The sequence below is a fragment of the Pieris brassicae genome, chromosome 9 (genome assembly GCF_905147105.1).
Source record: "Pieris brassicae chromosome 9, ilPieBrab1.1, whole genome shotgun sequence".
NCBI lineage: Eukaryota > Metazoa > Arthropoda > Insecta > Lepidoptera > Pieridae > Pieris > Pieris brassicae.
This window is the reverse complement of record NC_059673.1, coordinates 19316493-19342344: the sequence shown is the minus strand read 5'-3', so window position 1 is coordinate 19342344 and position 25852 is coordinate 19316493. Positions and strand designations below refer to the sequence as shown.

Sequence of the window (25852 nt, the reverse complement as noted above, 5' to 3'; positions counted from 1 at the left end):
AACCTAAATTTAATAGTAGAAGCACTAATCTTCCATTATAATATATCATAAATAATACATCAAATCCTTTTTATTTCAATGCAATTTGTCTAATTTAGTCCATTACGTCACTTTCATGTCTTTTGTTGTCTTTATTTTTTCTTTAATCAGTTAAAAATATAGATATTTTCATCCATTTATAGATTTAAAGTATAGTGTACTCTCACTGGTTATATTTTGAACATAGCATGTTTTTTTATATATTTTAAATACATATAAAATTAAATATAATTTTCGGCTTACTAATTATAATAATAATATAAATTCTCATGTGACGTAATGGACATGTAAATGACTAGAAGAAACGGTGCCTTAAAAAAAAAACCACTTTTGCATTACCAACTATGTTTTATTAATTATTGATGAAATACAAACATGAATCATAAAAAAATCTGTATACTTAAACCTAGACACGAGTTTCGGGCCAGTTTTATTCATAATTTAATTGATTTACGTCATTGTCCTTAAAGCGCACGAGGCACTAAGGTTGTAGGCGGTAAATTTCTTATAATATATGTCGGAGAATGAATATTTTAAAATTCCCGCCACTCTGAAGTTAGTCGTAGAATGCGGTGTGGTATGGTAAGGTAGACTGTCAACGTTGACAATTGACGATGCCTAGTCTGTGATCTACCAAATGTCAGTGGCGCGACTGTTTCGTGGCAGTAAGTGAATTCTTTAGTCACTTGAGTTTCGAACGTCGCCTGCGCCGGACGTGCGCACTGACTGTGTTATAATGTTGGACGACGGTAGTAACACCAATTTTGCAATTATTAATCGCGTTGAATCTGCGACATCAGAAGTGGGATCGCTCCCAAACTCATCCTCCGTGACTGCAGCAACGGCCAGTACGTTGAGTAATGGATATTTCACGCCTAATGCAACTCCGGACCAAGTGGCTAACGATCCGTCCACGTCAAGCCACAATGAACGTGGCACGCTATCATCACCCGAGGTGTGGTCATTACTCCTCAAGAATATGATACCAGCTTCCAGGATCCTATCCCACAGCCATCTACATCTGCCGCAGCTGCTAGGAAATATTTCTGCCATCTTTTGATCCGGATGAGAGTCAATTCACTGCGTCACAATGGTGTGAAGAGATTGAACATCACATGAAAATAATTCCTGGAGGATTGAAAGCTAAGTTGCTTTGTCCGAGCTCTTTAAAACCTACCATTCTTCGAAATGATTGGACTGAAAGCTGTATCGCTTTGTCTGAATACTTTGAAAGCTACTACGCTTTAAGATATAATTGGACTGAAAGCTGTATCGCTTTGTCTGAATACTTTGAAAGCTACTACGCTTTAAGATATAATTGGACTGAAAGCTGTATCGCTTTGTCTGAATACTTTGAAAGCTACTACGCTTTAAGATATAATCGGGCTGAATAACATGTCGCTTTGTCTGAATACTTTGAAAGCTACTACGCTTTAAGCCGCTGGAGGATTGAAAGCTAAGTCGCTTTGTCCAAGCTCTTTGAAACCTTCCATGCTTCGACATGATTGGACTGAAAGCTGTATCGCTTTGTCTGAATACTTTGAAAGCTACTACGCTTTAAGGCTCTGGAGGATTGAAAGCTCAGTCGCTTTGTCCCGGAAAAAGAATCACACCAATCAGTTCGTTGAAAGCTGCTACGCTTTACGCTGATCAAATGTTGTAGACTATGGGATGGCACCGATAGCTGTGACACTGAGGTGTTGTACTATCGACATACCGACTGTCCGAGTGACAAAGATACAACTCGAGAGCGCGTTGGCTGTCAGAATGGCCGTGTCGGAGAAGTAATATTTTAAAATTCCCGCCACTCTGAAGTTAGTCGTAGAATGCGGTGTGGTATGGTAAGGTTAACTGTCAACGTTGACAATTGACGATGCCTAGTCTGTGATCTACCAAATGTCAGTGGCGCGACTGTTTCGTGGCAGTAAGTGAATTCTTTAGTCACTTGAGTTTCGAACGTCGCCTGCGCCGGACGTGCGCACTGACTGTGTTTGCAATTATTAATCGCGTTGAATCTGCGACATATACTTATTAACTCTTACATAACTAAAATGAACTGCAGGGTCTGGTAACGTATATTCTAAGCAAATAAATACCAAAAAATATAATTATAATCCCACTGGGCCTTAAACATACAGGTTACAGAGAGACCTCTAAAAGAAGATAAAAAGTTAATTCTTTTACCTTAGATAATGCTAAACTGATGTACAGCGTGTAAATGTACTGTTCGTACAGCGAAGTAAACAAAATAAAAATTCAACACGAATAAAGAACGTAATATGAAGTAGTCCTTATAGTTCCATTACGTCACTTTTTTTGTCCACTAATACATAACGTTATGTAAATGACGTCTCGTTTTACGCCAGCCGGTATTAGATCCCAGATTAAAGATGTTTATAATTCAAAGGTAATAAGGAAAAAGCAATCCACTAATGAGATAGTAAATTACGCAATGTGGAAAATCACTAAGAATTCAATAAAACAGCTTATCACCGTTGTTTCGCAGCGTTCGTAGTGGACACAATTTTTTGACAACTAAAAAACAATCCTTTACAATCGCGTTTTATAATCCTTTACGGACGATTTTTTTCGCATGAAGGCGTCTTCCATAGACATAATGTTTTATTTATTAAAATCCGAACCCAATACGGTAGTTTTTAGCAGGGAAGTGGGAATAATAAGACTGTTCCGTCTAAATGGACAGTCCACCATACCAAATTTTGAGGACAAGACTAATGTTACATTAAATCAATTTTATACCATAATCGATGGTTTAATAAGGCTCTAAATGAAAAGCCTAGTATAAAATGATTCGAATGATACTTATAACCTTACAAAAATAGCAAGCATTGATATTAATTTTGGCTGCGATGTTGAAGGTGTAGAGTTGGGACATGCAAAAAACGCACATTTTGATTGTTTTATTTTGCAATATAAACATAAATATTATGATCATCTACGGTTTTAAATGCTACAACTAGACAAAAATAGATACTTAATAGTAAAATACAGTTTATGAGCCTCCTGAAACATCAATGGTATAGCCGCACAAAGTTAGAGGACAGGGTGATTTCGCCCTAAGCAAAAAAACTAACTATGCCCATATATATGTAAGTCAGGCCACAATCCTCACTCCAGGGCTGACGGCAGGGGCCAGCAGTGTTTGTGTTTTAGTTATCGCGAGAGCGTAGCGCAGAGTGGTCGTGTGTTGTGCGTCATATTCCATCGCTCTCCACACTTTACGATTTAGTCTTCCCGGTATAAAGTAATAATCATCCATACATTTACCGTTTTTTTTTTAATTTAAAAAAAAACTAAATTATTTTTTATCTGAAATGATGTGTATATGTTTATACTTAGTCGATGAATATTTGTTAAAAAAAATGTTAGATACACAAGATGAAAATTAGTCTACAATATAAGCTTAGGCATTAAAAAGGGAAGTGGATATTGTTGATGTCGTGACATTATTATTTTTACGAATTCAGTTTAAAAAAATCTTAAAATCCTTCAAAAGCCTTCTAGTAATGCTAACGTGGTAAACAGTAAATTAGCTGCGAATTTCATAAAATAATTTTTTTTTAATAATATCTTTTTATTCGTCTTCTCTCACATTAACAATATTTTCATAAGCGTGTCATTAGACATTTGCATGCCTTAATAATATACACATTTTATATTAAACTGTTTATCTTGACATAATTGCTTCTAACGATATTAAATCTCGAAACATATTTTTTTTAAGTTAAACAACGTTTAAAGCGATATTTAAAATGTTTAAATTTTTGTTGCATATTGAGCGACTGAGAAACTTAAACTTTTGAACTGCTCTGCTATCAAAACGATCATAAAAATTTGCTATTTGACTAGTTTGAAAAAAAGTAAGAAGCAAGTATGATAAAGTCTTCGACATGGCAGCATAGATGGTGTTTAGTTCCAAGAGATTTTGTTTATACATATATTTAAACGCGTAATTTCATTTTCTCAAGTTCACACGATTATATAATTGCTATCGCCTATCGTTTTCAACGCTATATGAGATATCTTAATTTAGGCGTACACGTACTTCAATTTCTACATATTGTGGACTCAATGAACGAAGTGAACAAAATCTAATCTAGTGAAGCAATCGAGCTCATGTGATGGAGCAGGGACACCGTTTGAACTTCTCTGATGTTGGGGTGACAGGAGAGACAGGAGGGATGCAAGAGGTGACACAGGTTTCGGGTATCGCCGGAGTGATGGGGATCGACGGGTTGGACGCGGGGTCAGAGCTGGACGTGTTCCATCGGCCAGACGTGCTTGTCATCACACTGTACGTAGTGGTGCTCGTCGCTTCACTCGGCGCAAACACACTGCTAATTTTTATCGTCATCAAGTTTCAATACATGCGGAGGTCAGTCACTCAATATTTCATTACATAGATTACAATTATATAGATTTCTTTATTTAATAAAGGTCGGAAATCAGATATGTACGTATTCGTATTTAAACAGACTTGGCACTAGAAGGAATAGGTGCACCTGAGGTTGCAGACTCGATCTCAGGCTGACGTAACCAAGCTGGCGCTTAAGAAGCTTTATAAAGCTTTTCTGCAGACGCCAACACCGATTGTTGCGTTCTCGACATATTTGGCGATAGCGCGAATTAGGCAATTAACAGCAACTGCTCTGCGATGCTCAAGTCTCGTTATTTTAAAATATTTTGGTCCATTGTGGTATTATTAACGGTTTGTAATGAATACGAAGTGAAATAACGTAGGTCTTCACCCAGCCACCAACCACAAACAAACAACTTTGTTATTATTAGGTGTAGAGATGGTAGAGTGAAGGAGTGGCCTATGTTTTGTAATACCAAATATCTTGTAAATGTAACATGATAGTACTACCGGTTTATTATATTTATATTTGCTAATTTATAATTTCTTAAAAGTATTTATCGTTATTTTAAATTTTTATTAATCATACAATGGTTTTGGGGATAAAACATTTGCTACGAAACTCGACTTTGCAAACTCGACTGAGAACATGAAATGAGTTACAAACGGGATTTCACTTTTTTATCACGAAACGGATATTGTCCAAATAACCCGCGGATTATTGAATTAAACGGCTATAATATTTATTAATAGCAAAAAATAAGTTAAAGGTAATGTAAGGTAAAGTCAATGGTACCTATATAGGTAAGTAGGTTTAAATTTTAATCTAAGCATATGATTACAATGTTGCAAATGTTTAATAAATCAGTGTTTGCATTTAGATGCGTCTTAAATATTTAAATTTTCGTTACGAGTTAATATGAAATTAATCCTATGGTTAATCAAGAGCAATATGGACGACCGTGAATGACTTTCAGCCATCGAGGTGTGGTAAGAACTAGAGGCACTACGAGTCCCACGGTGATGAAACTTCACCTTCACTATGTACAGAGAAAATCGAGCAGATTCATTTGAGATTGACAAAGATTCGACGAGTCCTTCGCTGAAGAAAAATCGTATGAATACCTAGGGAGTCTGTACTCTGTTCCTCTTGTTTTGATTCATATTGTTTCCACGATCGAATGTGAACGTCACTTCAGACCATTCAGAATGAGCAATACATGAGCTAAGAGATTATATGCATGCTTATATGCGTGTTGCATGATCGTATGTTGCAGTTGTGTCTGTGAGAGTTGCTCGAAATTGGACGCAGTCAGTCTGTATTTTTCATATATTTTAATAGATGAGTTTTACGATACATTTTACCGAGCTAATGGAATTGCCCAATAAAACAGACGCCGCTATTTGTAGCGATTTTTTTTTAATAACATCATTTTGAAATACAAGTTTTTACTTCTTTGTTTATTTTTCAAGGCAGCGAAATTAATTCGCACCATTACTTAAACCAATTAAACTGAACGATGGCTAATGATTATTTTATCTTTTCAAGCGGCTTTAAACAACATTCCTACTATATAACTTTTGATTTTAATTCTTGAAATTTTTTTAACGTTCTTAGCTTTAATATTATGATGTCACATACTATTTACGGATAGCGTTTTAAAGTTTCATACGATTGTTAGCTATGGAAATAATTTAATATTAATAGAGGAAACTTATCTATTTACAGACACATAGCGATGGATGTGTGATCAAACACGGAAGATACCACATATATACCCTTTTAGAATCGAATGTGTCTCGGGGAAATATTATTTCATTTGATTTCCTACGCTCCATCTAGCTTAAATAATATTTTAGAGTGAGGTTACGTCTGACACGTACACATGTACCGGATTCACGGACGCTCTTTGTGGTTCTACCTCAAAGGTACCTCCCGAGGAAATTAGACTACCACAATTTTTAGATTCTAGCGTTTCCATAAACGAATATTTAAATTTTATTATAAATTCCGTATGCTTCCGTACGTATACTTATTTATATTTCATATGTAGAAATATACATTTTTATTATTAATAAATCTTTTTTTAGTAAGTATTTTAAAGACATACCATACAAATATAAAAATTATTCGTCTATTATTATGCTAAATATAAACGTGGCTTTCAAAGACATGCCGGGATCCTCTTGATTTGGTTCGTGATATGCTGAGATATCTGTCTGTCGTCAGGTGATTTGTCAATTGAGCAAATAATACAGGTATCGACTTTTCCACTTGACTGGGCTTAATGAACATCGTAGGTACGTATGAGTTGTTGGCGCGTCTTCGGCTATTTGTGGGTAGGTATGCCTATAAGCACTTTGACATATACATAATATACAGTATACACTGTGCATTTTGTTTTAATCTATAATTGAACAATAATACATTACGACTATTCCATAAGTAAATATGTTCACGGGTACCTTTTTTAATGATAAATGCGTTAGCGTAAACAACGAATGCGCGATGTGCGGTATTGTTGCAACGCAAACACTGACACGATGCAGCCGCCGGCCATCTCTAGGGCTTTCAATGAATAAATAATAGAAACAGATATTTTATCGATCACTTTAAAGATAATGTATATACTTTATACCTACTTTACAATATGTAATGATATTATTTCAATAAGTGAACGCTAATAGTTCAAACAGGTATGGTACATGTCCTTGTAGTCTCCACAAAATGTATCCAGTGCAGCATAATAATACCGACCTGGGACCGGCCCTAGAGATAAACTAGTCCTCGGCACCGTCTTTGTTTATTACTACTAGAGCCGAAAGCATCTCAGAACGACTTAAACCAATAAATCGCCGAGTTTGTTTATTTTTATTTGCTATTGTAAAGAGCCTACGATATAAATGAATTATTCAACTGAACAGATAAAATATTAAGCCTTGTCTATATAGTACTATTACTGTAAACAGATTATGTATAGTATTATTGTTTATAAATGAATATCCCAGTAGATTCATAAATGTTAGAAACAAAATTTCAAAAGCGAATCATTTTTACTCTCATCCCACGCACACGAAGACAATGTTTTTTTTACCTATTCGAATATTGACAGAAGAAAATAATAATAGAGAGAAGAGGCGCCCGGGGCCCTGAATTGACGTTAAAGAGCTTACAGAGGACTCAGGTGGAATAGATAAAGCGCGTAGGACCTGGCCGATACCTTGTTTATGGTAATACGAGGTCAAACTCTGAATTCGTTCTGACGCATAATTACAATGAAGTTAGCTGTGGTTATCGTTCATACGTAAATATATCGCCAATGTACATTATAATTATTTATAATGAGGGCCTGTACACACTGCAGGCGGGCGGCGAGGCGAGACTCGGCGATCCATCTATTCCGAGTACACTTGCTGACTGTTTTCTAGGCACATCTGATAACCAGCCGCTATACTCTGAGCTTACTCTGAAACTGCTTGGAAAACCAATGAGCATATGTCACATTTTAAATTGCTGAAAGCGTTCTATATTCTAGTAAATCCGAGAAAACTCTTTAAGCCTTCGTCAGAATATAAACATAAATTTTACTCATATGCATGTGAGTTAATGTTAACTAAACAATAATTAATATATCGACCAAATAAAACGGCCAAATAAAACGTCGCAGGAAAACTAAGTCAGACGGTCTTCGATTCGCTTAAAAATAAAGTTCAATTAATTTGGTAATTTTTTATTATTATTTAAATTAAATATAAACAAAAAACATTTACAACAAGTGGATACCCTTACTACATAGAATGTAATTATACCGTCAACAAATATACAACATAAAACACTCATCTTTAAAATAGGTATGTGACCTTCTTTTGACGGGATGTTGAGGAAAGTTACAAATGTAATTATGCTGACTTCGGCAAATTGGCCTGCCTTCGCGGTTTAATTGTATAAAATAATAATGTAATATGTAAATTGTAATTTAATTATATTTAGCTGCTTTAAAACATGCAAGTAAACCTAACCTAAGTGACTAAATTATTAACGCAACTCCTTTTGAATTAAGGTTACTCAAGACAAGTATTATATTGATTGACATATTGTTGGAAAAAGTTCTCGCGTCGCTACAAAGAAAAGTTGGTGTTTTATGTTTAATAATAACGGCTGAATAAATTTATAAATTTTTTCAGTGAATAAGTTTCAGGCAACGAGGGGCTGAGGTCATAAACATTTAATCGAGTAACAATTAATTAAAATGTCGTAATTTTTTTGCATTAGCTAATGAATGTCACAAGGACACGCAAATCACGAGATGGTCTGACTGTTTAGTCCTTAAAGCAATCACTGTGACTTATTGCCGAACTTTTTAAATCTAATGTCAAGTTATTTACATTAAAACATAATACATATTGCAATAAGAAATATTAAAAACGTCGATCAACTCGGAACTCAAGAATAAGACTTAGTTTTACTTAGCAGTAGGTTCTAGTTATTTGTAAAAATCGTACGTCAGTGAAGCACAGTTAATTTGTTGGTAGTTTGAAGCTTTGCTTCTCGTTTTTAAAGCTCGAGTGCAGAAGTTCACGGACAAAGTTGATTTCAATGAACATCATTAACTTAAGATGCTTCAAGAAGTTTTTATAAAGAAGAGAAATCTCCCCTGCTACTCGATTGAAACTTGGTTTTCATCCAGTGCTTAATCTATTAGAGTATTATAGTATTCATGAGATCATGTGCATAAGGTATCGTGCCCTCCAACATTTTGTACTATTCGATTAGAATCAGCAGATATTGAGGGAATTCCTTACTTTTATTTGCAGATATAGAACAATTCTTAAATCGTGTAGTAGCAAAACTGTAAGTATAGTGTGGCTCGTGTTGGCGTTGTGAACACTCATTGACTGCGACTGTGACGTGTCATGTACGAGAGAGTATTAAACGCCAATAATAGTCCGTTAATATAGCACATCCAAAAATATGGCGCCGTAACACATTACTTTTTATATCGCCGTTAATTTTTATGTCAGAATAAAGCGACTAACTCGCTATTATTTTATTAATGCACCATCTGTGAAGAATCCCCCACGTTTGTGGCGCCGTAAGCGTTAGGCGGTATAATCTAAGCATAGCAAACCATTTTGCTTTACATATGTGTGTGTATAACCCCAACAGGTGTTTCGGAAACAAAACTGCTTGCTACACTTTGTTTGCATGCCATTTGACAATACACACTTTGTTTTTATAGCGTGAATAAGATCCGTGACCTATTTTGAGGGCTTTATCAGATATAAGCGTTTGTTATGCATCATGTAATATATTTGAACTTATTGTGCCTAAGGATAAATGATAATATTTCAAATAGTTCTTATATATATTTTCCTTACAAAACAAAACCAAAATTTTGCATTCAATGAAAACAAAACACTGTATGTTTTATAAATACAATAAAGGCACCTATCAAGAAGAAACTCTAACAAGACATTTAATAATTATAGAATTTCAACCTCATCATCACTATCCGAAGACACTTCAATCGCAAGAAATGGATTGTAAATTTTAATGGTAACTGTAATAAAATAATGTTATGCACCTATTCATTGAATATGTAAAACAAATATATTTTCGTAAGTTGAACTTAAGTGAAGTTTTACAGCTCATCAGTCCGACCAACACAAAAAACTTAAGTTGCGTTAAAAAACTAAGAAATTGGGTAAACATTCCTAAATATCCTATATCGTATCTCTACAGATATTCTATCAAGAAAAGGGTTAAGCTGTATATCATACATCGTTCCATCGATCCTTGCACACCTGTAGCTTTGTAAGCAGCGCTGTAGTGCGCGCCCAAGTTTGAGCTCCATATATTAGAACTATATATCTCTTGTGGATGGGCTGAAGTTGGTTGTTAGTGTTAAGTGAGTTTTAGATGTTTGTTTTCTAGATTTACAGACTACTACTCTAGTAGTCTAGATCTAGACTACTACCAAACATTTAATAAAACTTTTTAAACCAATTGTCTTGTCAATTGAACTGTCAATGTTGTATCCGACAAAAAAATCGGCCTTATTCAATATATCGAACGATACAGTTCAGATGAAGTGCAATAGTGTATCTTACGACTTCCAAAGTAGGTATAAATTATAGATTTAATATCTGATCATGTAAGGCTTTTCTATATCTTTATTGTTGTTCTAAGACACTTGTCGCTGGTAAAAATACATAAGCACGACAGAAGACTTTTATAGACAAAAGCGTCTTTCTAGTAATTTCAGCGGCCAAAATTTATTCCAAGTACGTAGCAGTCATTCGTCTATTTTGTTTTCATTGATTAAGATTTCGCACATAAATTCATTTCCATTACTACGGAGAACAGGAAATAATTTGGTTGATTTTTAAAATTACCTTTTTAATGCGGGAAGATTATTCCGAATTTTTGTTACATATATATTGTATAATTAAATAATGGATCTACATATGAACGCCGTACATTTTTTTAAACTATATCCATCAGGGATGATTGTGTGTGTGTGTGTGTTGTTAGCATTTGCAACCGACCGCCCAAGCTCATTTCATTTGTTTATGTAAGCAACTGGTACAATCAGAATAGAGTACCACTAATTAGGAAATTAAATAGCTCCTGAGTCTTTAGGTATGACAAAGTTATGCGGCAGTAAATTCATTAGTATTGTTTTATTAGATTCATCTCGTTTGAAGTTCATCGGTTCAAACAGCTGTTGTAATTGTTGTATAATGAATATAAACTCAAAGTTGTCTCTAAAATTACCAAATTGTATGTTACTGAATTGGTACCACTGAATGAATGGTTACATTCAATGTTCATAATCACTACTGTATGTCTTCTTACCAGACGTATCTCCAGAAGCAGATAATATGCGTAGGCGTAATTATTTAGTAAACGTGTATAGTATTATTTGGGATCTCAAGGGCAATGGCTGAATGATTCTTCTGAAAACAATTTTAGGTGTATGTTCAAATGTTTTAACACTGTTATTGCTAAATAATATCAATTGTTCTCCAACTAACCTAAAACCCAAGTTTTAGAATTCAATGAATAATTAATCGTTTACTGGAAACATTAAGGTAAGTAATAATATTCTAGTTTCCGAGTTTGTAAAAGGTTTAGGAACCTGCACAAGATATTCGACAAAACAAAGCTCAAATCTTTTATGACGACGTTAATCTCTACTAGTTCTTACAATTACTGCTCTAAGAGGTCTGAGGAGAGGAAAAATAAAGTTTGGTCCATCGACGACCGAAAACTTCTCAGAGACCAAAGCGATCTGAAAATCGAACCTGTCGAATTTTCTTTATAGCGTATAATCGATTGATTGATGATGACGCAGCGCGTAATGAAAAAGTTTACACATGCTGTGACATCATGCCGACCTCTGGCGGCTGAGGATTATATTACAATTTCATTTTCAATTAAACCGACGAAACAGTATATAAAGAAAATAATAGTTGTTGGGATATATATAATGGTAATATAAGCTGGGTACAATATTTCAGAAATCGGTTTAGTAGATGACCGATTACTTACAAAATATAATAAAATGTGAACGTGGTCTATTAAAGAAAGGTGAGCCTAAACCTACTTCAATGATATTTAACATTGGATAATTTAACAGTTTCACTTTAAGTAAGTTGCGAGTCGAGAAGCAGGTGCCAATGAGTTTGTCAGACGGCAGACCTTTAGCTCCACTGGCAACAAAAGTGAGCGCCACCCGAGCGAGATTATCAGCTTAGACTACTTAAGAAGGATTATCAGTCAAAATTCTATGTATTGGAGTTCTAAGCTATTTTTTACATTACTAAAATTAACTTTAACTTGTTAGCTTAGCTTTTGAATGAGAAGTAGCTCCGTAGAAGCCTTTTATTATGAAAAGAAAAATAAACAAACAAATGGAAATTGTCGCGGCATTAAGATTTCTGTAAAAATCGTCGTCGGTAATGCTTAAAAATGTGACTATGGAAGCAGTTTCGTCCCGGACTAGTGTTGTCCTTTTCCGATATTTTCTATCGATAAAAAGTTAAATATCGAGCGGTAATAACTATTATAGCGTTTTTTTTTTAAATCTATGTTTATTTATATTTACCACACATGTAGAACCTGTTGAATATGTTTATGTATATATTGTAACAGATACATGAGTGTGTGTTAGGGAAATTAATCAAACATATTAAGTTATTGAATCAGTTAAAGCCTACACTGGCTAGCTGGTGTCCACATGGTTAAGTAATATAATGTTTTAAGTTTTCAAGAACATTTCCGTAGAAAAACCTTGGCAATATTTATTTGGTAGCCAAAAGCAATGATTTGGCAACCTTTTTTTCTTCGATCGACTAATCGAGCCCGTCTCTAAAGTATGGATGCGGTTGCCTTAAATACCCCGGAGGGCTCGTTATGTCTCAATATTAAATTATCTGCTTGTCCAAAGTTGACGCGGGTTTTAATTGATTTTTCAATTAGTTACGGATTTGTTTAATTTCTCTTATAAAGTTTTTCAAAATAAGTCTAACTCTAAAAAAAACCCTTTCACAATTGCATCGCGTAACACGATGTTCAACAGCTAGACGTTAAATTAGAATTAAACGATATAAAAAAGTGGTCAGGGTATGAAGAATCAAAACATTATTCCAACTTAGTTTGGTTATAGTCGGTTTATATGCGATATACGACGTAAGTGGTTAGAGATATGTTTTGAAGTATTCTTGAGTAATGGTCAACTTCATTCTGGACTCTGTATTAGTTTTAAGTGAAGTCAGAGGGAGGTGTGTCTGAGCACAGACTAGTCATTATGGTAATGGAGAACTTGTGTGCACACAAGGTGTTTAATACTCATTACCGGTAAAATATTATACAAGTCGAGCAGGTATGTGCCAAAAACAGTTTTTATTAATATTTATAATAGTCGTTTATTATTATATAAATATCGAGATGAAGCGATTCAGTCGCTACAGAAAAATCTTTAAAATTGTATTGATTAGCTTTGAAGTTCTTAGAGAATTGTAAATTAGTTTCTTACACTATGCACTGACATACTGTGACCCCAAAAACAATAACTTTATTGCGAAATTATTAGTTTAGAGAAATTTGTGTTTTATAATTGGGCCGCATTTATGACTTTAATAAACTACTGTATTTTAGTAAGATTTATAAGTTTAGGCACTAATACTAGATAAATCTAAAAGATTATAAATCAAAGATTCATCTTTAACGGTAAAACATACTGAAATTGCAAAAAAGGTGTAGGCAGGACAGGACAGGAAAAGCAGGACTAACTAAACCTTCTTAAAAAATAAAGCCGAAAGAAAATAAAACTTCGTGGAATTCCACGTAGTAGTATTCTACTGGAGTTATTGATAAAATGTTGGAGGTTTATATATGCATATTAAAGTATAGATACTATCTCACAAATTGCATAAAAAACATTATATACAATTTGTTTTAAGTCCGCCTCTGTAAATTGAGTGGCATCGCGTTTTACAATATTCCAGTAAATACTTAGTACGCTTAAAGCTAGTTTATTCACTGGTCCATAATTTTGAATATTTTACACAACAAATTTGAAAACTAGGGACAATGGATTAACGTAACGCAACGTTGGGTATACTTTGTCACGCTTGTTTGCGGAGACTGATTGAAGGTGACGGATGACCTGAGAAGACGAGGGGTAGGATAGATACATAATATGGGTGAGAAATCTACACTTGAACAACGACAACATAAACTTGTAAACACACAAAGAGAACTTGGTGAATTGATGAACCTCACATAATTAATTATTCAATTATATTTACGTGAAACGAAAACAAACATCTTCGAGGACATGCGCTAAAACTAAACTGAGTCCATTGATTGCATGCCTCGACAGGTTAAATGTATGTTAAGCCATCTATCTAGCCATGTATCTAATTGATAATCTAAAGACCAAACCCTCGTAAGTGTACATTACGTTACCTTTAAGAATACTTTCTCTCTGTTTGTATAACGGTTAGGTTTCGTTTTTCTATTGATTGTATTTTTTTCTCTTAACAAATTTGTTTATAAGTAAATGTATTTGTACTGTGTTTTAGCCCTTCAGGCACCTTAGTGGGTTTTGGTTTATTTCATCCAATACACGCCAATTTAGTCGAGCCATTTAAATATTTATCGTATTTGTGTTTTATTATGATTATAACCTGTTAAATATTCCAAATTTAATAGGTATGCAGTTACGACAGCGTTACAAGAGCGAATGTAAATTGATTGAGTTCAAAATGAACTGTTGAAGACGGTGCCCTGCGTCTCGGCTGTATTTACTGGCCAATTAGTCAGTTTACTCTTGAGCTGCCGTTTGTTTATCTCCTTAAGGCAAATACATAATTAACTTTACATGTACTACATGTCTAGTTTTATTGCATCGAAACAGTATGGAATGCAGTTGCGCTAACCACAGTTCCAATTACAACTATTTTGGAACTATGGGATTTCACGAAAGAGCAACAACGCTTTTGTAAGTTAGTCGATAATTGTTGTATCTCAGTGTATGAGATATATTTCATTTACTGTATTTATATAATCGTAAGAGAGCTGATATTGAAAAGAAACGTTAATTATATCTATAGAGCGTGACGCTCTCAGAGCTGGTCCCCGACGACTTCGTTAATTTCCCAATTGATTGAGCGACAAACCTCTCTTGTATATTCCCTTCTTATTTTAAGGCTTTCTTACTTAATTGGGCGTTTCTTGAATCGACTGGGAGCGTATTCCGTGGCGCTTTAATACTTGATATATTTTCAATATCAAATATCGGAATTTAGAATCAATAAGTAAAGCGCGTTAAACATTTAAACATCAGAAGTAGTCAATTTCATTGACAACATCATGCTCTGATAAAATCAATTTCACGCGAATTACATACTCGTATTCATATTTTAACATAACTTTAGTTCAGTTTAGGCGATTGATAGATCGGCTTATATTTCGGGGAACGTAGTTTGTAAGTGCCACCAATGAAAACTTGCTATTTTTCAATTACGCCTAACTCTACCTGAATGGGATATCCAATTATTGAACGATCTTAATATAATGTTTTAATCACAATAATTTTTGTACATTTGTTACAGCGTGACTAATATATTCCTGGTGAACCTTTCGGTGGCGGATCTGTTGGTGACTCTGTTCTGTATGCCAGTGCAGATTTCCAAGTCTGTGACGCTACTTTGGCCTTTCGGAGAGATTATGTGCAAGACTGTAAACTTTCTGCAAGGTAAAGTCAAACCTTATGCCACTCTGTGGCTCGCGCCACAAATAAACCTCAAAATCGATTGCCTAAGAAATACAAATTAGTTCTAAATACAAGTTTGTGGAGGCTAAGTTCTAGATTATAGAGCGATTGGCCATCTGAAATCAAGTCAGAACTGCCCACGGACACCCACATGCTCGGTTGCGAGCAGGATTCTGGTATAAAAGAAAACAAAACCATAATAATATTTTATTAAAAGCAGCCCTCTCGATTCATATAGAGCCTGCGAGAAACGCGGCCTAAAAACCTTTTTATTACAGGACACAGCTGTATTGTCTAAATGCCGGCAATTTATCGTACTTGGTGAAATATCTCGAACGTAATTTTAAAAGTATAACTCTGTAGACGTTTTTAAAATTTTAAACGCTAGAAAGCTAAATTAACCCTTGTAATAATTATTTAAAAATGAATTCGATCTTGAAAGGAATATTAAAGTTTAGATTAAAATTCTATGAAGTCACGGTTCAGAAAGGGCGTCTCGAGCCAGCAGGACAAATGAAATTTTATACTTGTTTCAGTTATTTTTAACAATCTTTGATGGTTTATTACAACCAATTCTAAGCGCAACGCATCACCCATAAAACTGATTTAGAACGGCAATGCTAAAATACTTACACAGTTTATTTTACAATCGTAAAAGTAATAAGCAATGTTGAAGATAACTTTTAACAAAATGTATGTCTCATTACTGATGTAGCGCTACACAATAATTATTTAGTATTCATTGAAAGCTTTTAGCACCCACCGGTCACTCACTCGTGGAGAAAAAACACATTCTAACATTTTAATAGTCTTAAGTTTCTTTATTAGGCGTGGCAGTTTCATCTTCGGTCTTCACGATAACAGCGATGTCTGTGGACCGGTATTTGGCGGTGACGCAATCTGTTCGTGCGGCTTGGCTACCGTCACGTCGAGGCGCGTGCGCATTGCTGGTGGCGCTGTGGATGGTTTCGCTAGCTATATTTGCGCCATTGCTCGCCGTTGCTGCCGTACAACGTGAGACCGTGCCAGTGTTTCTCACCACACGCAACGCATCGGTAATTAAACAAACTATATCTCCTGTTCGGCTATGACCCTGTTGTATATTTACTAATCTGTGGAATTGCCATATAAAAGTCAAGCATTTTATTTTAAAACAGTTCAAATCATTCTAAACTTTTTCAATAAAAAATATGTAACGTCTTCTTAAAATAATTGGAAATTTAATAAATATTCAATTTTTATGAAAGATTTTTCTATTAAGTTAAGTTTCGATTTGAGAGACGTCTTTGTGAGGTAATTAAATAAATCGTCGCTCGGCTCGAGGCAGGGCAAGATGTCTGTCCGCCCTCCTCATTCGTGATAAAACGCTTAAGTTTCATTCTCCGTCTCCTGAAACTCTGCGACACATCAGTAATCCGGCTCCAATTAATTTGAGCAATTAAGACAATTGTAAAATACAAACAAATAGCGTAAAAAATAGACAAACGAGGAGAAAATTATTTCTTTTAAGGATTTATATAAGGATATTTTCTTTGTGTTATCGTACAATAATAGTTTTATTGAAGACTTTAGTTGATGAAAACAATGAGTGACAGTAGGATGTCAAATCGAATTTATTTATTTTCATACTTTGTTAGTTTATACGAACCTGAATAAGGTGTTGAAACCTTAATAAGTAATTATATGAAAAAAATATCTCCATTATAAAATTTAAATGCCTAGAATACCATTGAGCTTCAAACAATTATATGTGATTAATAAAAAAAATACAACTAAGTTTTTCGTATATCTTTCATTTAGCCACAGGCATAAAATCCGTCCCCGTGGGGCCGTGATTGTGTTTGTCGAGCGTCAGTTGATATCTCTACGAGCCCAGCTTTATAACGAATTACTTTATCTATACTGTTTTGCCAGCTTAAATTAAAATCGGAAGAAAAAACAATACGAATGAGACATATTTAGGAATTCTGAAATAAAATAAAAAACAAATTAAATTGACTTCGCTTAAAGTAATCAAGCGGGGAACTTTAAATTGGAAGCCTGAAGGATGTCAAAGGATTCTATTGTTTCCATTACGATTAATTCATTACAAAAGTGTAATTTGATTAATGTTATATTAAAGTACTCGATTTGGAATCAATTGGTATCAATATTGTGTGAAAAAATCAAAAATTCTCATTGAAAAATACTCGCGAACGATGTCGTCAGTTGTGTTATTTATGAACTGGCGATTGAAGACATTATTTAGGAACCTGAAAGTTTAAGTATGTAGGGACCGAAGCTCGTGGAATAATTTAATTAGTTCAAACTTGTTTGTTTTCAAGTTGTTCGAATTAATTATCTACATACGAACGAATTGAAACCATGAAACAGAGTGCTTTTAACTTGAATCAATATCCAAGCTTAATCATTTTGATGAGTTTACAATTTCGGTTGTATTCAGTAATTATTACATATTATTTAACCGCTTCGATAATATGTAATAAGAAGTGATATCTCTTCTATTATTATGAATATAATGTTAAATAAAATCGTTTGATAATTATGTAAATCGATTTTAAGACCCGGTGCATTAATGGGCAGATCAATTATATTTCGACTAATACATTATCTACTACAGGATTATATTTCGTGTTATTTTAAAATGACGTTAAAAGGTAAAGCATCATAAAATAAGTTCATGAACAAGAAGCGTTTAAAATAATAATAAAACTTCAATTCCACACTAAAAGCATTACTCGAATAAATAACTAGACCCGAGCCGTCTCATTAAAGGAATCTCAAAGCGAAATCTCCACAAAATATTTTACCAAAATAAACAATTGAAATCAAGTACAGATTGATTTGTCTGCTCTTTCGAGTGAACTGCTTCGTGAATGACTGCTCTCTGCAATGATATCGACACGTTCAGAACAAAGGCGTTTTATAAATTGTTGTTGTTTCTTGTTAATTAGAGGAAAGTCGCTCCTCATGAGGTAATCCCTCAAGCGGCTCTGCGAGTGACCGCAACCCGTGGAATAATCACGGCTCTCGGCCCGTGTGAGTTACGTGACGGGCCGATTCACTCATTATATTGCATTGACTCATGTTACAAGAGGAAGATCTAGTATGATTTAGTTGGATATTTTTATAACTCAGTAACTGACTTAGACATGCTCTCTGACTTTATGTCTAGTGGCTCTAAAACACATTGATTCCCAAATTCATGAAAAACACACTCATCATTTATTGTCGCCGAAAAAACGTTCGCAATATTAAGTAATTCTGCATTTAGATCGTGTGTATTTTATTTTGTACATAAAGTCAGTATATTTATTTTAAGTGATGCGCCTGCTCGTTGCATCCTGACCCCTCAAAAAAATTGAACGCTTTGATAACAACTACAGATTGTCAAGGGATAAGAAATGTTCGCAATGACGAATGGATTTATTTAATACCAGCTTCGAGCACTTCAATTGTTGACGGATTGATTTATGAGGCTTACAACATTTTCTCTACAGAAAATACTCAGATTTTATTTGAACTATCAACAGTTCAGGCATATTTTTGAGCTTCGCTATATAGAGTCTCTCTGTTAAAACAATATATACAGTCCATAGGCCATCATTATTTATTTGAGTTTATGCACAAACAACCATATATCATATGAACAAGTGTGTGAAATTAATAGTATTTCATGCAATTAAAATTAAATCCGAATTATTTACATTTGTTTATTATTATGTAACGTAACAATTAAACTCTACATTGATTCATCAGTTGATTTTTTATGACAATCACTTTTCTATTGTTAATAATCAATATAAGTAAATAATATTCTTTATGTATTTACTTAAGGTCTACGTTTCCGCTATTATCAACTTAGTTTAATCATAATAACCTTCTATGTATATGTGAGAGAAGAAATAAATATTATTATTGTTATTTAAGTCTTTTCCAGAAGGTATTAGAAGAGTCACGGTTGCCTTATTCCTTGTTTAGGCGGTCCGGTATTTTCTGAGTCTACATTCATGCTTTATAGGTATTTAAGTTCTGTAACGTATTTATATCTCCATCCTGTGATTTGAGAGCAGACCATATTGCTGAATGAAGTATTGTGTCGAACTTATTTTGAAAGCCCATAAAGCACAGTAACCTTATTGAAAGCTGGTTTGTTCCGTCGACTGCTATTTTTCAAGCGTATTCTCGATTGTCTTCTCTATAATCGATGTGAATAGTTTTTAGAGTGGAAGTAGAATCAGCAGATAATCTTTTAATATCTCTCGAGACCTTTTGATATAATAATACAATCTCCGATTATAGCCATTGTCTGTAACTAGAGTGAAGCCGATAACTATTATTTTAATTAATAGGCATGCCTCTCCGTATTAATTACAAGATGGCTTCTCTCTTTACAAATAACGGAATTATTATTATTATTATAATTACGTGTTGGCTTCTTTAGCCATTTTTAATAAGTTCATTTTATTGTGTACATGTTCTGTTTATAAAAGACGTTACTCGTTTTATTTATTATATAGTTAAAGTAAAGTTCAATTATTTTATATAAATTTTCTTATTATTATTTATATAAATAATATTATAGTATTATGCTGTCTGAAATAATTTGATAAATATGATATTAAATGTCCTCAGTACTGGGTCGAACGCAACGTGGAGTTCTGCACGGAGAAGTGGCCGGCCTCAATTCGCAAGGAGCTTTACGGCACCTTTAGTTTCGTTCTCGTGTACGCTATTCCAGGTTAGTCCCTCATGATTATGCATGGTGTAAATCATTTAAAAGAATATAATCTACAAAAACATTCTTGTGAATTTACTTTTTAACCAGTGTTGCAAAGACTTAGACAATGGGTTAAATGATACATGATATCTTTAGATTTTTCTTCTACTTAAGAACGATTGATTCATCATTTCAAGTTTCTAGATCATCACACAATAACTACTTCAGTTTTCAGGAAACCCATTTTGAGGCTCTTTCAGGGTTGCCTATACTTCTGTGATGAAGGAACATTCTAGAGAGGCGTGGAACAAGGAATCATATGCGAAAGAGAGGCAAGAGCAAGAACCTTCTCAGGCCACTCAAAACATTCTAGAGCACATTCGTTCTTAAATCGAGCAATACACTACCTCCCTCCTACCCGTAAACATCTCGAAATACGACCAGTCAATAGACAATCAGAAATTAAAAGCGCAGCAAAGGCGTTTTAGACAGAGCTGGCAGAGCTAATGTCGCGTAAACAGCCCGGGCTGAGCTGTTTACATTTCATTTGAGATTCCATTCAAGAAAAAAACCCCAGTTAATTCGGTTTTGAGGGAGATTTCATCGAAGAGACAAAGACACCATCCAGTACCGTGAAAGTGTGAAGTGAGCGTGATTGAAGTGATTAGTGTCATTGTTTCATATATATATTTATTAATGTGGTTTTTTCGGCGTAATTTGTGTAATGTAATTTATGACCGTTTCTGGAGAGGCTCAATCACACATTAAAAACATTGTAATTGAAATCCTATTTGATTAATTTGAAATAAATCTTTAAAGAAATCTACGACGTTTCTATCCGATCCCCTATCTCGTAATACTATCACAATGAATACAGACGTTGTACTTAAAAACTTAAACTGAAAAGTACATTCATCGTCCTAGAAGCGAACAATTCAACAAAAGCTGAATTGAATTTCGTGGAAAGTTTCAATTATATTATGCAAAAGTTTTTGTGTTAGCTTTTCATCTATCAACTATTATTGTGCTTTAATTTCATTTAAATTGTTAATCATTTTTGTGCAGGTTGTATAGTGGTGATATCGTACTCTCTAATGGGCAGGCGCCTCTGCTCAGTTCTTCCTCCGTTTGATCAGGGCGCCGGCAGTGCCAACAGTCAGCAGGTATTCATTCAACTATATTGTAAGAGACAGAGAGAGAGATAGAGAGAAGATAAAAAAAACTACTTGGAAAAGAAAATAACGTAATTAATCATTGTAAAAAATAGAAAATAAAGATACTAAAGTATCTCGTAATTCAGACGTATACGGGCGATGAACAAAAGCGTAACTTAATACGTGCTCATGAATATATGATAGCTAGGTAATAGGTCAGAGTTACACTAACATGGTCTCGATGCAACCAAACTACACCCGAGGCAATGAACATAAGCAACCTTTGTTTTTCTTTTAGCAACGTTTTATTAGAATGTTCAATTTTATTTTGATAAATATGCGCATTTATTCTAAAGAAACAAAATTGTTTCTTTTATTCCTGACGTCTTTTTTCGGTCTAATAATATTATAGTAATGAAGAAGACGAAGACAGTTTGGCGGAATCGTTTTCAGTAAGATGAGGACTCTAGAACGCCCCACGATAAGGACGGAGCAATGTGTTAAAGAGATAAAGAGTATGTACGTTCTAGAATACTGATCAAGATTATTCCCAGCGATATATAGGCGTGCCGAAACGAGACCAATTAATACATAGCCAAAAACAGATAAGGGTAAAATCCACCTTCACCGGGAATGGCGAGGACTTTTACTTCATACTTCGGTCACTGCAGTGAGTTTCCGTCCTGCCCTTCAGACGTTTGACCACCCCGCGACTCCCCAAACCAAAGACCGAGACGCCCTTGCGCTATCCGCGGGATAAAACGCCATTTCAGGCCAAACTATGCTCGCCAAAACAGCCCGAGCTGAGCTGTAAAGGCCAACAGCGAGATTCTTTATTTAAATTAAAAAAAAACCATTAATTCAGTTTCGAGTGCGATACCAAGAGACTAACACCGAAGTGATAAAGTGCGAATAGTGAAAATGAGTGATAAAGTATTGTGTGAATTGCGCGTAATTGAATTAACTAGTGACAGTTTGTTGTGTGTGGTAATTAGTGTATTTCTGTGCGTAATTTTTGGTTTTTTAGTGTAAACAAATTCTAGATCTACGCCGTTTTCTATCCTATATATATTCGGTTACTGTCGGCTATGTGAACCGCAGAATTATTCAATAGAATTCGCTCGTGCTCTAGATGACATTTCGTAAATGCAAATTCAGTTTATTAAAAATCGCTGACGTAAAGAGAGGTTCGGACTTCGTTCATCAGTGAGCGCATAAATCTCCTGTTCAACGTTTAAGCAACGAATTTAATTTGTGGATTAAAACAACTAGATTTGTTGAATATTATTCTTTACTTCAAATGAATGCAATTTCAGATATTCAGCCTAGTTGTCTTAACGAGAATTGAAATAAAACCTCATCAGTGGTAGTTTGAGAGCAAAGCTCTCGTTACTTTTGATGTCTATCGCAGTGAGCCTCTCGTATAATGAACTGCGTCAGTTTGTTTTTTACGTCAATTATCACCACCTTTAAGTGAATGCAAAATGTATTTGTTTATAAATTCATTATGTACCCATTACATTACCAATAGATTCACTCTAAGTACTTCCGCCGAAGAAAACAGGAATCTCATACCTGTAAAATGTTTATTGCTGCTACTCCCAATAACAATAACATGCAATATCTCTTTTAAAACCAATAAACTACTTACAACCAGATCACTCGGAATCTAAAATAAACGCGTAACTCGAGGTTCACAAACGAGGGGCTCTTACGTTGTACGCAGGAGATCGTTCAAAGACTCGAGTAAACGCACGTTTCATTTGTATTATTTTTATTTTACACCCGAGTCACAATTGTTTTTATAGATATATTTGTCTCGTATCATAAGTAGTATTTGATGTTAGCGCATTCGGCTGGTGCGCGAGCGGAAGCGCGTCGCGTGGATTTTGCTGCTCCTTGCTGTGCTGTTCGCGATGTGTTGGCTGCCTTACAACATCCTGCAGCTGTTACTGGACATCAACGCCGTGCAGCCGGATGCAGTCGCGCCACTCATGCCCTACACCTTATTAGCAGGTTGCTTTACCAGTTTAAATGTAAATTTATTAAGAAAGAATATATAGGTAAATTTGCAACGTAGATGAGCATGTGTAATATTTTTCTATGTCCAGCTATTAATCACATAATTATGTTTACATATGTGTATTCAGTTTATATTGAAGATTCCAAATTAAAATGTACCGTCACTAAATAGTATTGGCATTGTATAACGAAACCTGGGAATAACGCTTACCTTAGAGATATGTATGAACGTAATCGACTTTTTGGATTGGTTGGGCATTTCTGCTTTTCATTGAGAGTAAAAGCCACGAATCGCTAAAACTTTAAGCGTTATGGTAGTCTCTATTTAATCTTATTTTGAAATGGCATACTTTCAGGTCACGCGAATTCTGCCATCAACCCAATCGTTTACTGCCTGATGACGCGTAATTTTCGGCGATCACTGCGCAAGCTGCTCTGTCACGACCCCGGTAACATACACTCTAGTACTCACTTCCATGTAAGTTTTAGATAATTATGGGGTTACCTTAAATTTAGCTGCAAGTTTCCTTATTGTCTTGATCTGAGCTTTCGCTCAATAATCTGTTGCTTCAAAATTTCAGATGCACGGGTTGCGTCAAAAGTCCAACACGTCTAGCATGCGTACAGGCACCACGGGAACATTTCGAAGCAGCACTGCAACAAACCGCCTTCCGCCGGCCGCTGCAGCACTCAACGCTCACTACGCCAGGGTAAATTGGGCGGCTTCCGTGAAAGAACCGTTGGGGAAAGACCACAATAAGCCACATTACTTGTAAACGACTCTTGAGATGAGAGTACCACATCCAATCACATAAAAGACAAAATAAAACCACTGTCTGAACGCTTCAACGCGAAATCGATGCAGATTCATAGTATATTGAATATTAAAATAACCCATTTGATACATTAAAGAAAATATTTTCATATTATCTCACTTTAAGAATTTTAAGAAATATTTTAGAATTCAGAGATCGATTATTGTAAATATTCCGAATACTTCTCAATGAGCTTAAGACATCTTATTAATTATATGCTGAACAGATTTATAAATAGTCGAATATTTAGTAAAATTAAATAAGTAAACTTATTATGTTTTAATAACTATATATTATTTTAATTTTAAAAGTAAATATTTCTAGTCACTTTGTGTATAGCTTTATTTGCCTGCGAGATTTTATTTTATTTATATTAATAAATATGTACGAAGGACGAGGTTTTTTTATTACCAAAACTTCCTTCCACCAATCTTTTCGTTTAGCTTGAAAAACAATATAGCTATGTTTACAACTGCGCCCATTGATTATAATTATATTACAGTTGCGTAACTTTAAAAACCTTCAATACCTAATAAAAAAGTAGGGATTCGAAAAAAAAGAATATATTGCCATACATTGACTGCATAAACTCCTGTCCCAAGCTATTATGATGTTGAGAGAATTGTTTTTAATGAGCCTGTGGCTTCCCAGTTACATTTGGTGTGTAGCAATATGAAATATTAATTTAACTTTATAGCATCTTAGGTTAGGCATTAAAACTGTACGGCTCCTAGGTCCTTGGGGTGCTGTAAATAATGGGTTTTTATTTTTACTCTATATTAACCACTCGCGTACAACAATAGAATATAAGCGAAAGAATGAAATGTTAATTGCTTTGTAATAATAATAAATAATAATAAAATGTGTTTATTCATTTTAAGTTCAATTTCATTACAATGTGTAAGATTTGGGAACCCTTTTAAGTAAAGAATATACCTGTGTCAGGGTTTCCAGCTCTTTCATAACAAACTTAGTTATACATTCCTTAAAATATTTAATTTATATATAATTTAGTTACATCTTCTATTAACTTTTTTTTTTCTTTTTTTGTTATTGATTTTTAACTGTTATCAACACACTGGAGTGCATAAGTGAGTGTGTGAGTGCAAATGTGTGAGTGAGTGAGTGAGTGAGTGAGTCAGTGAGTGAATGAATAAAGAATGTACTACATGCTAGGCCTCAGAAGAAGCTCCAACTCTGCGTAGGGTAATGAATGAATGCTATGTAAACGCTGAAGAGAGTGCCTACGTCTGGCTAGACTCTTCTAAATACGTTTATAAAACTGAGAAAGCCTGAGTGAGCTAAATGTACATGTATAAGCTTGGCTCGTACAAAAACTTTAACAATTAAAAAAAAATTAAATCAAAGAAGAATTTATTTATACTTTTAAATCAGAATTAATATAATCTATATAACAAATACAATTTGAACATTCTCGT

At 34.5% G+C, this 25852-nt stretch overlaps 1 protein-coding gene across 1 annotated transcript; it reads left to right on the top strand.

Annotated features, from left to right (window-relative positions):
• The first annotated feature begins 3226 nt into the window (after positions 1–3226).
• Positions 3227–24504, top strand: LOC123714322 (QRFP-like peptide receptor). Its single transcript, XM_045668540.1, has 9 exons — positions 3227–3297; positions 4094–4435; positions 15542–15684; positions 16531–16757; positions 20338–20443; positions 21488–21585; positions 23424–23592; positions 23955–24076; positions 24180–24504. Exons 2-9 carry the CDS (start codon positions 4182–4184, stop codon positions 24372–24374), a joined length of 1314 nt encoding a protein of 437 aa, XP_045524496.1. The 5' UTR covers positions 3227–3297; positions 4094–4181; the 3' UTR covers positions 24375–24504.
• Positions 24505–25852: the final 1348 nt, after the last annotated feature.

Excerpts from the sequence above, each read along its gene's own strand:
- LOC123714322 (XM_045668540.1), top strand. The coding sequence starts at position 4,182 with ATGGAGCAGGGACACCGTTTGAACTTCTCTGATGTTGGGGTGACAGGA. Across the intron at positions 15,685-16,530 it reads GACTGTAAACTTTCTGCAAG|GCGTGGCAGTTTCATCTTCG; the intron begins GTAAAGTCAAAC and ends TTTCTTTATTAG. Across the intron at positions 20,444-21,487 it reads TCTCGTGTACGCTATTCCAG|GTTGTATAGTGGTGATATCG; the intron begins GTTAGTCCCTCA and ends ATTTTTGTGCAG.